Raw genomic sequence first — 15,541 nt, forward strand, 5'->3', positions numbered from 1 at the left:
GCGGAAGGGGTCCGGGCAATGGGGGAGTTTCTCTTTCCCCTCTTCACCAACTACTCTTGTTGCGCTCTCGCTCTGTACCTTTGGTAAGGGCTGTCGTGTGCTTTCCCTTCGTCGCTCCAATTGGTTCTAGGGGGTCATAGCGTTTGCTCTTTGCGAAGTAACGGTGAAACGAGGTATATGTAGTTGGCCGTTTTTTTTCATTTATGCAGGTACCACTGCTCTCCCACGGGTAGCATTCACGATGCAGTTGCCGCGTACGAGGCTGCCTTTCAGGTGAGTTTTGGTCACCGTTTCGCCTCGGGGGCACCGATCATTGCACAAATTCGTCACAAAAACATGCATGCAGTTTGCACCCTTTTGTTTAGGGTACTTTGCAAAGTTTAGGTCGGGCTTGAAACATTTCGAAAAGAACTTCCACGTAAATTTTTGTGACTCGGAAACTTTGGGGCTTTATTTGCTCAACATAATTGTCGGCAGTAATTGGCACGACCGACAAAGTGCCGATTTCCTTAGCGAGGCGGTTTTAGCGGGCATTTTTGATCGAAGTCGGCGCCGTGAGGAATGGTAAGCACCGCAGGTGACGGAATGTCAAGACTGAAGCATCTCCGGTTTGCTCGGGTTGTGTAGGACAACGGGGCGCAGCATCCGTACGCGGTACCCCCGTACCCTCCCTACTACGACGTGTTCGAGGAGCCGTTCTCCCTGGACGGGGAGCGGTCGGACGCGCCCCACGACACCTGCTTCCACCTGCTGAAGCTGTACTGCGACCGGTCGCAGCGCCTGGACCGGCTCCTGGATCCGGTCACTTCCGTGCCCTCGCACCTCGACTACAGGATCAGGTGAGCTCTCGGTGATGGGCCACTTCCCCAGCAATGGGGCGGCTTCTTTTAGAGGGCAACCCCGGTCGATATTTTTGATTCTGGGATTGCAGTCGCCGACCAATTTTTCCGAGTTCGCAAGAACCGAAGAAACGTTGGAATAATGGAGCAGTTAGAAAAATCGGTAGATGGGAAAACTTGCCTTTATTACGTCTAAGCGGGCTTAAAAGCAAACCCATCCATTGTGCCTTGCTTCAAGCGACGCCTCCACTTGCGTTCGTCCACTTTCTATTAGCTTGAAAATCACTGCCGCCTTTTTTAACATTGTGGTCGAGTACTCTCCGCGCGGCTTAACGACGCTTCGTGGCGGCGGGAAAAGTGATGGTGCCCCGAAAACAGAATTCACCGAGATGGTTCTTCCTCTATGGGGTAATGCCTGTCACTTCCCGCTCTTGCTCACATCCTATCCCAGCGATTCCGGCCAGCAGTGCACGCGAAGCCGCTCACGCAGCTTTTCATGCTCTTCCGGGGGGCGTCTTCAAAATTAAATATCGGATGTAAGGTGTGAATCGGGAATAAAACTTTCACTGTACGTGAGGGAAATGAAAATTATAAGTTAGAAAGAAAAAGAAACTGTGGTCAGTTTTGTTTGCGACAGCGTTAAAAAAACTGCACTGACGCAGTGGTTTGATTTACTGCTGCAAGTTACTTAAAGATGATTTAATGGCACAAACAGAGTTCTAAAAATAAGTTATTCCAATCAAATTAGTTGAGCTTCATGAACTTTATAGACAAGGCTTTTGCATCACAAAGTTTTACCACGTCCGGATTCTCATCCGTGATGGCAGCTGCGTAACCACATAGTTCCTAGGCAGGGGCTTCACGAACTTTGTGCAGTCTACTTACTGCCTGTCACCTTGTTTGCATGTCAAAATGAGGAGGTTCATAGTGACTTGCACAGTGCTTTCCATGCTGGTTTGCAGGAGTTTCACAACATTCTTTTTGTGCTGCCATATAATATCCGCAAAACTCTTCAGTGCTATAAAGGCCCGTTCACACTCTTGCGACTGCTTGCGACCTCTTAAACCTGGGTTCCTTAAAACTTCTTAAACCAGAGAACACACTGGCGCCATCTATTGGGAAGCAGTGTAAACTCGGCGGTCCGGCATTTTTTTTTTTTATTTCTCGCGCAATATCCTTTCTTTTTTGGCTCGAAAAACTTTTGTCAATGTTATAAACGAGCCTTTCTATGGGTATTACGCACATTTGACCTCGGAAATCCCGCAAAACCTTCGCTTTTGTGAAATGCAGTTCTAGGGTCACCGCGTAGATGGCGCCACAATGTCAGTGTGTTCCCTCATTCTAGAAACATTTAAGAAGTTGTAAGAGATCTCGTCTCACTCAGTCGTACTCGGTCGCAAGAGTGTGAACGGGCCTTAAGGGTAGTGATGAGCTCATCCGTTAAAGACATGCAAGCATTGCTAGGGCATCATGCCCGCAATTGTAGCTGCGGTTTCGCCCACAGACCGCACTTGTGGCAGGTCGCAAGATTCTCTCGCTGGCCGCAATCAGCCCGTGGGCTGCCGGTTGCCGACACCAGAGCTAGACAGTTCACGGAAACTGCGGCACCCAGAAGTTGGAAAGGCTCAACAACTCGCAATCGCCTCTTTTTTTTTAAATTATGCTTGTTTGTTTTTTGTTTTCCGCAGTTGGCTTCTACACAAGCAGCTCCTGTCGTTCGGCTACCCGGACCTCCCGCGTCCGGCCACGATCCACACGTCGTTTGCGTCTCAGCTCGAGGCCGTGGGAATGTGGCCCTGGGCCGCCTTTGCCCTGCTCCACCTCGAAGACCCCGCGAGCCGCCACAGCGCCGTGTCGGAGCTGCTGATGCGTCATGTGACGGGCACGCGCGACGGTTGCGACCCGACCACGGCGCTCTCGGAAGACGAGAGCTTCCTGCACGAGCGTCTGCATGTGCCCCTCCCTTGGATCTACAGAGCAAAGGTCAGTGCTTAGTTGTTCGTAAGCACTCTTCTTTATCGAGTTTATAGAGTTGCAGTCGCCCAAGTTCAAAGTTGGTTGAGATACAAGCACATTTAGGTTCTTGCAAATGTGTCTAATAGGGATAGCTGCTCGTTAAAAATGGCTTGGTTCTGTTTTGGTTGCTTTTGAAGTGTTTTCTGAGGCCAAGGTGTGCTGGTTATTGCTGACCAGTGGTTCAGTTCAATGGACAAGATGGCCGCAAATTAAGTGCAAAAGACTAGGGCAAGGACACAAATGCAGCATTTTTGTCTTTCTTTTCTTTCTTTTTTGCGCTGAATTTGCTGTCGTGGATTACCGGCTAGCCCAATTCTCAACTCTACGTAAAATACCGTACATCCGCCCATACCACACTTAGCGCCCATTCCCAAAACTGATATTTCTATGATTTCCATTGCCTTTCCATCTCTGCTATGTCCACGAGTTCGGTAATTTTACACGGCCTCAGCTCACGCTATAATAGTAATTTTTTTTCTTTTTGAGAGCATCAAACTTTGCACTTGCATTATATTCGTGGTTGCGATATATTCGTGCAAATATGAAAACTGGCCGTCCATTCTGGTCGCTTCCCAGGCCATTCGCGCAGGTGCAGAGGACAACTTCCACGACCAGGCGGTCTTCCAGATCAAGGGAGGGATGTGGAGCGATGCCCACCAGACGGTTATGCAGCATCTCGCCACGGACGCCGTCATCGACGGTACGTCTTGGAGAGTAACCTTCTCTGATCACATTATAGAAACGACTAAAAAAAAGTGCGGAATGAGCAGAAGAGACGCACAAACGGGAGAAAATGGCGCTGCTTCTGTGTGTTTTGCGCCATTTCTGCAATGTGTTCGAATACCAACTGACCCAACTCTCGACGTTACCTTTCTCGGCATTGTAGCAATAGTAGAGCGGAAGCCCAGTGACTCGTGAAATTCCGCACGGACCAAGGCGTACCTGGATCGCAGTTTTGCTTCAATGCACGGTTCACATATGCTAAAGTGGTTCTTAAAGTGATAACAATTATTTTGCTTTATGCACTGCTTGGGTATATGCATACCAGACTCCAGGGCACATTGAGGACACTGGCGCTGCATTAGCGTTTGGCCAAGACGCATAAACGCAGGTTTCGGCCAAATACAAATGCAGAGCTTGCATCCAGTGTGTTACCCGCACTGACCAGAAATTGGCGAAATAAAACATACGGCACTACAGCCTTGCTATTTAGGAAACGTTGGGATAATCTACTCGGTGACAAGGGCAGTCCAAAGAATTTGGGGTGCTCGATGACCCCTTTAGGGTACCCTGGGGAAAATCTCTGGTTCCCTAGGAACCCGATTTGAGAATTTTTGGGTTGGGGAGTTGTGCTTGTGTAGTAAGGGAACAATCTGGAAAAGTCTGGATGATCTAGGTATAGGGGAAGATCTAGGGAAGTATAGGTCTGTAGTCCCGCTTCAGAGTGGGCGATTTCTCCCAGTAACTTGACGAAGCAACACCAGCAACACAGTCCGCCCGCGTTCACACACAGCAAGCAATTGCTGCAATTTTCCATCATTAAATTTTATTTTTCTTGCACTATGTAGACACCGTTACACACTATGAATGGGTTTTTCTAACCTTCAAATGGTGCTGAGAATACTAACTTGCCTTTTTGAAATGGTTTATCCCCAAAAGCAGTCAATTTTAGACCAGAACCAAGTGTTTAGTTGGCATCACCAAGACGGGGCGTCGCGTGAAAATATTGCATCCCCGATTGGCTGCTGCCACTTTTAATGTCTCTCAGTTGCCCAGTTGCTCGTCCGTTTTGAGCCGGACGCGATCCGAGCAATTCGTGTCGCACTAGGGAAAGTTGGGGAACAACTCGCCAGCAACACCGAAATTGCTGGGAGAGCTGCCCCGTCTGAAGCAGGACTTACCAAGAGTTCCCCAAGACTCCAAACTTCGTCGATTGTCACTGCCCCCCAAGTGAAGTGTTCAATCAGTTTAAGCACTATTTTAGCAAGTCTCGCCCTTGGATGCGTAACTAAGAGTCAAACACTTCCTAGTATGTGCATTATTGTTGACGAGGTCTGTAGTTCCCCGTACTGCTTTTGTTGGGTGGACACAGAGACTCTAAAAATTTCCTCGACAGTTTCTTATGGCAAATAGGGGTTCTTCGAGATTAAAAAGTTTGGGTAACCCTGCTGTGGCTGGTCTCCAACCGGACTGCACGCATGCCGAAATGCACCTGTGTCGTTGCAGAGGACCTGGCGGAGCTGAGGAGCCTGCTTGAGCCCTTGTCCGAGCACAGCACGGACATCCACAACTGGTACAAGGGAGGTCAGGTGCTGCTCAACTATCTGTACATCCTCGACTTCATGGAGAAGGTCCGCAAGGTGAGGACCGTCCGCCAAGTCCGAAGCTGCGTTCGTAAGATTCCAGCATGGAGAGATGTCTACAAACGCTCGTGTTTGAAACGCACACAAAAAAAAGTTATTTTTTATTTCGTTTAGTAATGCAGATTTATTTTATAGAAATCATATTTATTTCTTTTAAATCATACATTCGATATGAATCAAATTTATTCTATATAAATCAGATTTATTTTGCTCAAATCAGATATTTGATTTGAATAAGATTTATTCAATTTCAATAATTTATTTGGTTTAGATCAAACTTGAATGATCTAAAACACTTTAGCTAGAAAATACTTTTTTTATCACAAAAAATGCCTGTTTTTTTTTTTATGGCACCTCAATGTAAATTTTTTCTGCTTGATCATTCTTTTTGCTTTGAATATGAAATAAATGCCTGTGGGAACCAGACGCCGATAGACAGACGGCACATAGAAAACATTCAGTATTGTCTCGAGGACAAGTGTTGGATTTAATGCGTAGCCAAATCTGGGCGACTCGAGTCGCAATTTAAATTGTCTAGATTTTTATTCTCCGCCGAGCTCGCATTCGACCGCGGCTCGTGTACGACGGGACACTGCAGCGGCGTTTCATGGTCGTCGAGGTGCCCGGCGCGCATCCTCCGACCGGTGCATTTAGCGTCCCATCCCACCCATACATCAACTTTCATTTTTCAAACAACTAAAACTCTAAATAGAACGGACTTCAACATTAACTTTAACAACACGTTACCTGGTTTTAAAAGGGATTGTAGAAGTTTCCTGGTTGGCAGTGAAATCGCATTCTCATTTGGATAGTGTATTTCACCAAGAATACAATCACTAGATATAGCTAATTTCAAAGATTTGTTTTCATTGTATTCCTTCATGAGAACTTGCTTGTGATGCTGATGCTGATATGTCGGAGGAGCACAAGATTGCATTCTAGTTTTTTGTTGTTACTGTTTGTTGTTACTGTTTTTGATTTCTTACGACCAACACTCGTTTATAGAGTTTTCTTTAGCAAATGAATATAGTGTCTATTCTTCTTGTTTCTTTGACTTGTTTCTCTTGTTTTATTTTAACTGTATGATGTTTTGTAGAATCTGTTATTATGTAACTACTTTGAGCTGCTGGACTTTAGGGGGCAGAGGCTTTGTCAGGCACCACGCCTTTATCTCTGCCCCCTACGCGGCAAACCCGCAAAACAAATATAATAAATAAAAAAAAAAAAAAAAAAAATAGCGGCATCAAAGTGGTAACAAACGACGTCTCCGAAGCGGGCGCGTCACGTCGCCAGCCATCGCGACCCCCGCAATCGCTGCTAGAAGTCTGGGTGGAAAGTACGAGCGAATATGGACGTCGCCACCGTCGCGTAGTCCCAACTCCCGGCTGCCGAAGCGTTTGTCGACCGTCGAGCCGGAGAGCGACCTGCAGCGGAAGAGGCGTTTGCCACGTCCACTATCGCCGCTGCCGCGTCACTGCCAGGGTCTCGGCCGGCGACAACGTGCCACCCAGAGACTCCAAAGAGGCACCGTGGTCGTGCCTTGCGGATGTTGCGGCGCCCGCTCGATTGGCAGACTGCAGCGGACGCTGGAACATCGCTGCTTGCAAGCGGTGACAGGTGGTGGATCGGACTCGCCGGAAGTCGCGGCGGGTTGACGTTGGGGTTGCATGCGGTTTTCGGCTGAGCGGCCAAGACGATCCGGTGCTAGTGCAAAGCGCAAGTTCATCCACTTGTGTTGCAGGGATTGCGGCGACGGCAGAACGCCGAGTTCCGATTGGCTCCGATTGGAGGATAGTGGGTTGACCTCGTGGCGGCTTGCTTCGAGGTCTACCCACCATCTTTTGGCTGGAGCCAGTTGGAACTCTGCGTTCTGATATCTTTGTAACCCCTGCAAAAGAAGTGGACAAACTTGCGCCTCACGCAGGCGGGGCCCGGGGTGAGGGCGTGAGCGGGGCTTACTTCTACCCAATTTCGTGTTGCAATGTAAATGTTGGGCTGAAAAAATGTTTTGTTTTGTTAGTTTTAACTCTTTCTTCCTCCAAATGCACCAACTACTCTGGTAGTCAGTGTCTCGGTATAAAATTACGCCGGACGTAGTTGCGCCTAATTGCTCTCGCAATTCGTTTTCTGCACGATCGGTGTCTGAATTCCGATTTTGTGAGTCGGTGTTTCTTGAAATTTGACGGTTGCCTCGCGGACGTGTACATCGCCGCTTCGTCCCGTTTTAGGACTCTTTGGAAGGTCTTGTGGTGTAAACAATAGAATCAGCTCTTTGTCCTCGCAGCTGTTTTCTGATGCCTATGGTGATCGTGTGACCTCTATTGAAGTCTGGTGCAAGAAATGTTTTGACACATAAATGTTACGATGTGGTTACGATTCAATCATATTTTGTCATGAACCTGTTATCAGTGTATACATATTGTGGTTGTATTTTTGCCAACATTTGAGGAGTTGCAGCTGAGCTTGTAAGAAACGTGAACCAAAATAATTTTCATTGATGTAGGATTAATGGCCGACATGCACGCGGGCTAACTTTGAAATGTGTTCAACATGAAGGTAGGTTACCTTTGCTTATAAAACATTGTTTTAAAATCTCTACTCTCGTAAAAACAAAAGAAACGTTGGGTGACAATTGTTTCTCGCATTCAGATATTAGCTTCTTGAGTGCGCCTTCGGCGGCAGCCGAGCAGGTAGACATTTCTAGAATTTAATAGGATTCGAATATCGGGAGTATTCGACAGCATTCGAAATTTCGTGAGCTCGCACATGCCCAGTGAACACTGCAAGACCTAACTGCTCATAGGCTTTGTGCCTCTTCGTAGTGTTTGTTTACAATAGGATTCCCGACCAATTTACTTCCAGCACGAAATGTCTCCATACGATCTGGAAAGGATCCGACCCACCATCTTGTCTGTTTGTGACTGCATCGGCTGTCTCAGCTGCAAAACGCCCAGAGACATGTGAGTTTGTTTTTCTGTTCATTTGACTTGAGGATTTTCTCTTTATTGAAGTTCAGTTCTTACAATGCCATGTTTTGTTAAGTTGCTGGGGGGACAGGTGTGCTCAGTATTATTTGTCTGCTGCTGCTGTTTGCTGCAATAGAGCACAACGATGTCGCCCAAGCTTTCCAATAATGCATATAAAGCTTAGGAAGTCGCGTTTTTGGATCTTAACGCTTCCCATCTCTCTCGCTCAGCACCGAACACCAAAATGACGGTGCCTACAAGGAAACTGACGAATGCTGTGCTGAGACTTTGGCGTTGCTTACCCATTTAGTGCCTCTAGGTTGTCGTAGTTGAACCTATTCATTTTTCGTGCTACGTGCTGCCAATTGCAATTTCGTGCTGCCAATTGCAAGCTGCCTCTTTGAGAGGCAGCTTGCAATCGGCTCACTAGCGCCCATCGTTGCATAATGACGTCAAGTGTGACATCATTATGGGAAATGTCCCATAATGCAACACACGGTTACGCCGACGGCGATGCCGCTCAATCCAGAAACAGGCGCCTGAGAGCTACGCTCTAAAATGTGATGAAAGGTGGGGGCGCTCCCCTTTCTGAGTGGATTTTTCTGCTAAAAAACGGCTGGGCATACCCTAGCAACGGTGTCAGCGCGGTGACGATGGGCGCTCATTGGCCAATGGACTTCTTCCAAAACCGACGCGCCCCATCGCGGCGAAATACGACGCAGTGCACTCTGGGAACTAGTTGGCCACTCGGTTTTGGTTTCGACTGAGCAGCTCCATCTCATGCTATCACGCCGCGACCGAACGCGCTGCTTGCGTTTTCGATTATCTGACTTTTCACGAACGTACAATACACTCATTTTGGAGCGATACAAAATGAACACCGGGGCACTTTCCTTGGTTCCGGAAACACCGGATATTATGAGTGCGTATGCAAACGTAGTAAGACGTGGCTTAGTCACCTCACCTTTGAGTTCAATTTCAATAATCAAGTCTAGTAACAGTGAACAACAACTGAAACTTGGTCACCTGGAGCCTTACACGTATTTTGTTTACCAAATGTCCGCTTCTTGTTACTTCATTGGGCGAAAAGCAATCCGCATGCCTCACAGGAGTATCAAAGTTGAGCCCAGCGTTGGCGCATAAACTTTTAAGGAAACGCAATAAATTCGACCTCACTACTGCACCAGAGTTATTATGATGTCTTCCTCGTGTCATCATGTATCTCCCACTCGAATTTTATGCTGATAGAAGATTAAGTTTTCGCAAACGCTGAGATCGGCTAGCTACGACGGAGGCCCTAACAAGCGTCCCCTACTCCTCGCTAAGCCTTTTTGAACGAGCTTTTACTGACGCCCAAGATCTGTGCCTGAACGGTGTGTCTGAAATTATCTCGGCATACTCAGGCAGGAAGAAAGCAAACACATAACAAATATTACTGCCATTAGCAACCGTCAAATGCACTTTGAATAATTTCGTTCGTTTGGCGCACTATAGGGATTCATGCCCGTCCGGCGTACCTCAGGCGAACGGTGCGACGTTTTTCACACAAGTGCTCGACTTTTGCTTTCTTAAAACGGTTTGTATGTGCGAATTTGCGTATACGATTGCAGGATAACGTTATGCGCATACGCAATGTTGAATACTAATAAAATGCAAGTGGGTGGGACTTCGTTTCGTGCAGTGCTGCGGGTCAGTACAGATAAGAGATAAGAAGTGTGTTAAAATTGAGCTTTTCAATGGCGCCTCCGAGTTTTACCTCACGTACTCAGGCGTATTAAGAGAACCGTAATTGCAAAGAGTAATATTTCGTCTATGGACGCACGAAACAAACAAACTTCCTGATCAACAACACTAATGTAAAGGCGCGAGCTCGATGTGTGCATACTTATTGGTTGCGGCAGCTTGTTAATTCGTACTCAAGCAAGATCCCCGAGCTTCGCAGCGTCGACGTTCCCAGCACTGGCTGGTCCACATACCTCGAAACGCTAACAGAAAAGCTCAAGTACAAAAATACAACAAGCATGTGTTAAGACAAGCTATACGTCTCGGGCTTGTGCTAAAGCTTCGAGGTCTGGCCATTTAGGTTAGTTTAGAGACCACAAATGACGCTCTCGGGACCGGAAAACGACGACCTGTCGACGTGTCGATCGAAACCGAAACCCCGCCACTCTCCTTCCTGGCCAACTAGTCCCCAGAGTGCAACGCGCGCCGTGTTGCATGCAGGGCTTTATGGAAGTAGTCTATTGCAAGCCGCCTCTTTGAGAGGCGGCTTGCAATTGGCTGCCTAGCGCCCATCGTTGCTGTGCTGGCACCGGTGCTGGGTTATGCCCCGCCTTTCTCGATTGGAAAAATCGGCTCAGAAAGCGGTGTGTCCCGACCTGTCATCACATTTTTAATAAGGAAATCTGCGTCGCATGATTGTAGTTTTGGGATTTTCGGGATGCTTGGGGCCTGTGGAATCGGTTATGACCAAGAACAAACGATCGCAGAATCATCCTCTTTAGAGCCCCTTTAATCAATTTTTTTTTATTTGGAACTGGGACTTTTTAAGGTGAAAGCCTTATGTCTCATCGTTCGGTCGACCTTCACAGCTTTTGAGTGCCAGAGTATACCCGGACGAGGCACTCGAGGGGTTAATACGCTTGGACACCCGAAGATGACGTCTTTGCCGCCCGCTCTACTTTGTTGTGCCGTACCTTGGCAAACTACGAAGGCTGCTGTCGTAGCGAGCCGATCGCCATATCAGGGAGACGCATGACCCTGCTCTATCTCGCTAGTTGCGCACAGTGCCATCCCACCATGGGCAAGAGAGAGGAAAGCCAGATTCATACAAGTTTTGACCGACTGTCTAATCTCCGAGGGGCACAATAACAACGTCTGGGACACGTAAAAGGGGTTCCGTGCGAGAAGGGAGTTCCTCGTCCCCCCTCTTCTCCGACTGCTTGGGTTACGCTCTCGCCTCACTACCTTTGGTAAGGGCTGTCACATGCTTTGCATTTGTTCACTCATTGGTTCAAGGGGACCGTAGCATTTGCTTCTTGCCAAGTTACTGTGAAACAAAGTGTACACTAACTGCAATTCCTCCTCTCGTCTCCAGGCTCTGCCAGGCGGAGATAGCCAGAAAGACGTCCACTCTGATCCGCTCGCTGACTGGGCTAGGCCGCGGGCCGCTTTACGGTGCCAAGACGGCGGCGCTGCACAGCATCGAGCGACTGTCGATGTCCGACGACGACTGCATCGAGGAGCTCGAGTCCTTGGCGAGGACCTACTCGTGCTCCAGTGTTGCCGGGGTCCGTCACTGATCCCCGAGGCAGTCGAGTTTGGAACCTGGTGTCGCGAACCAAGTCGGACTAGGCTCGTGCGGTCGCGATTGTATGGACTCCGCATGCGAATCGTGGTCGGGAATTGTGGCGATGCTTCCACATGGTGTGTGCCTGTAAAATGGCTTCTTTTCTGTTTATATCTTGAGTTTGAGTGCGTGAATGTGCGTCTCGTTTTTGTTTGCTTTTTTAATTTCCTTTTCTTGCGTGTGAACGATGGTTTAGTTGAAAAGAAGGTTATGGCAGAGTGTGAATGCGTGGGCGATTGGGGTGAGGGTGACGGGTGCAGGTGTGACGGGGGAGTTGGATATCTTCGGCGGCGATGTTTCGAGCTTTGAGGCTCTTAACCATTCTCGGTGGCGACTCGGGGGAAAAAGCCGCACATATTCTGTTGTTCTATTCAGTGAGCTGAACCGACTCAATTGTCGTAATTTACGTCGGGAATTTGTAAGGAATTATTGCCTAGATTTTGTATGCCTGTTAGTTTTCGTTGCTGTAGGGTGATGTTGAGATTTGTATGTTTTAATCAATCATAATGCAACACATGACTCTGCTGCAAAATGTTTTTAGGATAAAAAAAAGAAAAGAAAACAGTAGGAGTATGTCGCAAGCTTGGCTAATTTTATTTATTTTTCTCGCTGCTTATATACACCTGATGCTGGTGTCACCGACCTCTTCGCAAATACTCTTTGTGAACTGAACCGAGTGACCTCTTAACAGTAAGACCTTGATCTTGAGGCAATTTTTTTGACCATGAATAACAAGACCTCTAAAAACCCTTATTCTTTTTCAGAGGGTTTTGTTAATAATTGGGACAGAAAGTTGTACAGTTTAATGTTTTTATTGACCGGTATCGAGGTACTGCTGTTAAGTGTCCATGAAAAGGTAGTGACGTGAGCATCAGGTGTATATAAGAAGTGAGAAACATAAATGAAAATGGCTACGTTTGAGAGCTTGCCTACGCGCAAACAATTTTTTTAACGTTACGATCGCTGCTGAAATAGAGGAAGGGTGTGGTGGGGAGTCTTGCTTTCGCAATTCCTAGGCAGTTTGCTGCCTACTGTACAAAATTTCAGTGTAGCATTATCATGTGTGAGGCTTTACATGCACGAAGCTAAAATAAAGGAACTCGTGTGAGGATTGTACATTTTAATAAATAAAAACACTATCCTGCCTAACATTTTTGTTCATAGTTCCTCCATGACAGGGGCTAAAATTTTTTTTCTCTCGAGGTAGGTGTCATCTGCTAATGGGACATGTTGGCGACATAGTGGGAGATAACTAGCGGAGTGCCATTTGCTTTTGCATTTTACTATTCATGATTTTGCCGGATGACGTTGCTTAGAACATGGTCGGGTCGTACGATTTTCGTGCATGGTTGACTTGCTGTCGAACACTAGGGAATGTGTGGAGTTTCTTGTCCTCTGATAATGCCTTGTGTATGAGTTCTCCATTTCCATTTGTATTTCTTTTATGTTGCTTTACATCAGTTTTATCTGTTTTATGATTCGCCTGAATAAAGATCATTCGTATTTTAAGTACTTGGTGCGGGTAGAGTTGCATTCTCCTGTAGTGCTGGCTGAGCAGTGAATCTTCTCAAAATAACTCCTGAAGTTTTACAAGCTTGCTGAGTACCAGTATAAAGGGTGGACTAATGGCATGCTGGCCTTTTCAAAGGGTCACATAAATTGGATTCTTAAGATTGCAATGTAATTTAGCACAGGTAGAATTAAGTGGTCTATTTTTTTAGTGTGTTTGAAGATATTTGGAAGTTTCCCCAAGTGAGAAAGGAAGGAAAAACTTTTTTTTTTTTCGTACTAGCTAAGCCCAGGTTGCATGAAACAACCAAAAGACATGGACCACTGTGGCACTGGAGTGAATGTGTTGTCAGTGGAGTGAACGCTGGACAGGTGACTTTCTCTCCAGCGTTCACTGTGTTAAAGCTTCCCCTGAACTTTTAACCTTTCTCTTCCATGTAGAAATTTTTTTGGCACTTGGGACGTTTAGAAGTCGTCCATACATAAGGGCCTTTATCCACCCTTACACGCAACTCTTGGAAATTGGCATATTTATTGCCTCAAACAAAACTGCCTGTTAAAAAAAAAGATTTTGAAGCGAAAATTTTGTGAAAATGTGATTGCCGCGTGCGTGGTGAAGTTGGCAACGTATGCAGCTGCCACGCGGAAGAACGAGGATTGAACCCCGCTCAGGCCTGGTTCTTTTCTTTTATGAATCGATGTTTTTGAAAGTTGCAGCTCATTCTTGGCTGTCGTCGTGTGTTCTGGTTCTGAAACTCCTGGACGTACCGCATCTATAAACGGTTGCGCTGCTTTAATAAGACAGTTGCCCTTCCGATGCAAGATGCGTAGTTCCTTTCTTCAAGTTTGTAGGCATAAGTTTGCTTAATTTAAAGTTTATTTTCTGTTGTACACTCAATGACTTCTTTTTTTTTTTTATCTGAAAACATGAAGGTTGATTAGCACTTCGAAATAGCACCGGAAAAGCCGACGACTAATGTGCCCTTTCGTGAGAAATATCGCCTTGTTTAGTTCAGGTGCACTCTGTCCTCGCTCTTCTCTACCTTTATTTGCTTTCCTGTCCAATATAAGCTGAAGTCCCTTAGACAAAGCAGTCTTCTCACCTTTTTTTTCAAGCTCCCAAAGCATGCCATAGGTTGGTCATATTCTCCCTATATAGACCATTCCTGTCTCCTGCGCACGCCATTTTTGTCTGCTCGGTTGTGGAACGCGTTCTAGGCGTGCTCACTTCTGGAGAATATTGGATGCCGCGCAATCCTACTTGCAACTTTTCACCGGGGTGATAAGTGCCGGAAAGGCATATATTCAGGGATGTAACCAGGGTTCTCACTCTGGGGAAAGGAGGAGGGAGAGGTGTAGGTTCGAAAAATTCCGTGGGGGTGTTGGACACAACAAAGTCACTAACTTATTGCAGTGATGGAAGTGCTGTGCCGTTTGCTCCACATTGCGCCATCAACGAAGGCTGCTACATCTTGCGCCAAAGGGTTTGCTGAGATCGGCTTAAGGGCACAGGGTAAGTCCTATACTCCCCATGCATTTGAGGCTATGTTGAGGAACATTTTTCTCGGTGACTTAGGAGTATTCCTGTCATGTAAATATCATTTTGTTCGAAATATTGTGTTTTATCCACTGAACTAGAATCATTTGAACCAATCTAAAATAAGTTTTTTTTATATTTCTTTTATTCTAGTACTGAAATTTTAGTTGTTTTCATCTATTAAAAACTTTATAACTCAAAAACTGCTAGGTGCACATTTTTAATTTTAGTTCAGTATTTTTCAACTCCCATGTATGTGGTAGGAATAAAAAATCAACCCTCTATAATGTCAGGTTAAGGAAAAAACAGGGTTGCCAGGTATTTGAACTCCAACCCGCCAAACGTCTACGAGATATAGCCCAAAAATAGCCAAATGTCGATCCAGAAAAATAGCCCAAAAATAGCCCCCCAAAAAATCACAATTTGAAACGTTTATTTTGAAAAGAAAAGAGACATAATACAGTTTTATCCATCGAATGCCCCAGAAATGGCGTCCCTTGCACGTTCGGCGAACTTCCTGAAACGCTCGTACATGCGCATGACAACATACCTTCCACTATATTGGGACGCTTGGTGACCAGAATGACGTCAAGGGAGAACTATGCAGAATTCATAGCATCCTCGATCATCCGCACCGGTGCGCACCGGGGCACTGAGGTGCGCCCCTTCATCTTCGATCAAGTGCACCGGTGCGCACCAGACATCCTCGATCAACGAAGCGCACCCTCCCGGGTCGGCTTTTCGTTGCCCCAACGCGCACCAAGAAAATCGGCGGTGCGCCGGGGGGCAGTCCCATCAGGCATTGCGGCCAGGAGCGGGAATCGAGAAGATGGCGGGAGTAGCAGACGCGCAGAATACCGAGATGGCGATCTTGCAAAAACGAACACGCCTCGCAGCTGCACTAGATGATTTCCTCGGGTCTTCTGACGGCGAGACGACAAGCTTCTCGCCATCGCTGTGAT

General features: G+C 46.7%; 1 protein-coding gene across 1 annotated transcript in view; it reads left to right on the top strand.

Annotated features, from left to right (window-relative positions):
• The window catches only part of LOC8042798 (nuclear pore complex protein Nup98-Nup96), a 54,917-nt gene extending 41,875 nt beyond the window's left edge, over nucleotides 1–13,042 (top strand). The window contains exons 31-37 of the mRNA XM_029984238.4: nucleotides 210–273; nucleotides 628–839; nucleotides 2,528–2,822; nucleotides 3,432–3,555; nucleotides 5,082–5,215; nucleotides 8,081–8,178; nucleotides 11,282–13,042. Coding sequence (XP_029840098.3) covers nucleotides 210–273; nucleotides 628–839; nucleotides 2,528–2,822; nucleotides 3,432–3,555; nucleotides 5,082–5,215; nucleotides 8,081–8,178; nucleotides 11,282–11,486 — 1,132 coding nt within the window. The 3' untranslated portion in view covers nucleotides 11,487–13,042. The remainder of the gene's footprint in view (nucleotides 1–209; nucleotides 274–627; nucleotides 840–2,527; nucleotides 2,823–3,431; nucleotides 3,556–5,081; nucleotides 5,216–8,080; nucleotides 8,179–11,281) is intronic.
• The last annotated feature ends 2,499 nt before the right edge of the window (nucleotides 13,043–15,541 follow it).

Source organism: Ixodes scapularis, unplaced genomic scaffold, assembly GCF_016920785.2.
Source record: "Ixodes scapularis isolate PalLabHiFi unplaced genomic scaffold, ASM1692078v2 PGA_scaffold13__105_contigs__length_92229423, whole genome shotgun sequence".
In the NCBI taxonomy this organism is placed as follows: Eukaryota; Metazoa; Arthropoda; class Arachnida; order Ixodida; family Ixodidae; genus Ixodes; species Ixodes scapularis.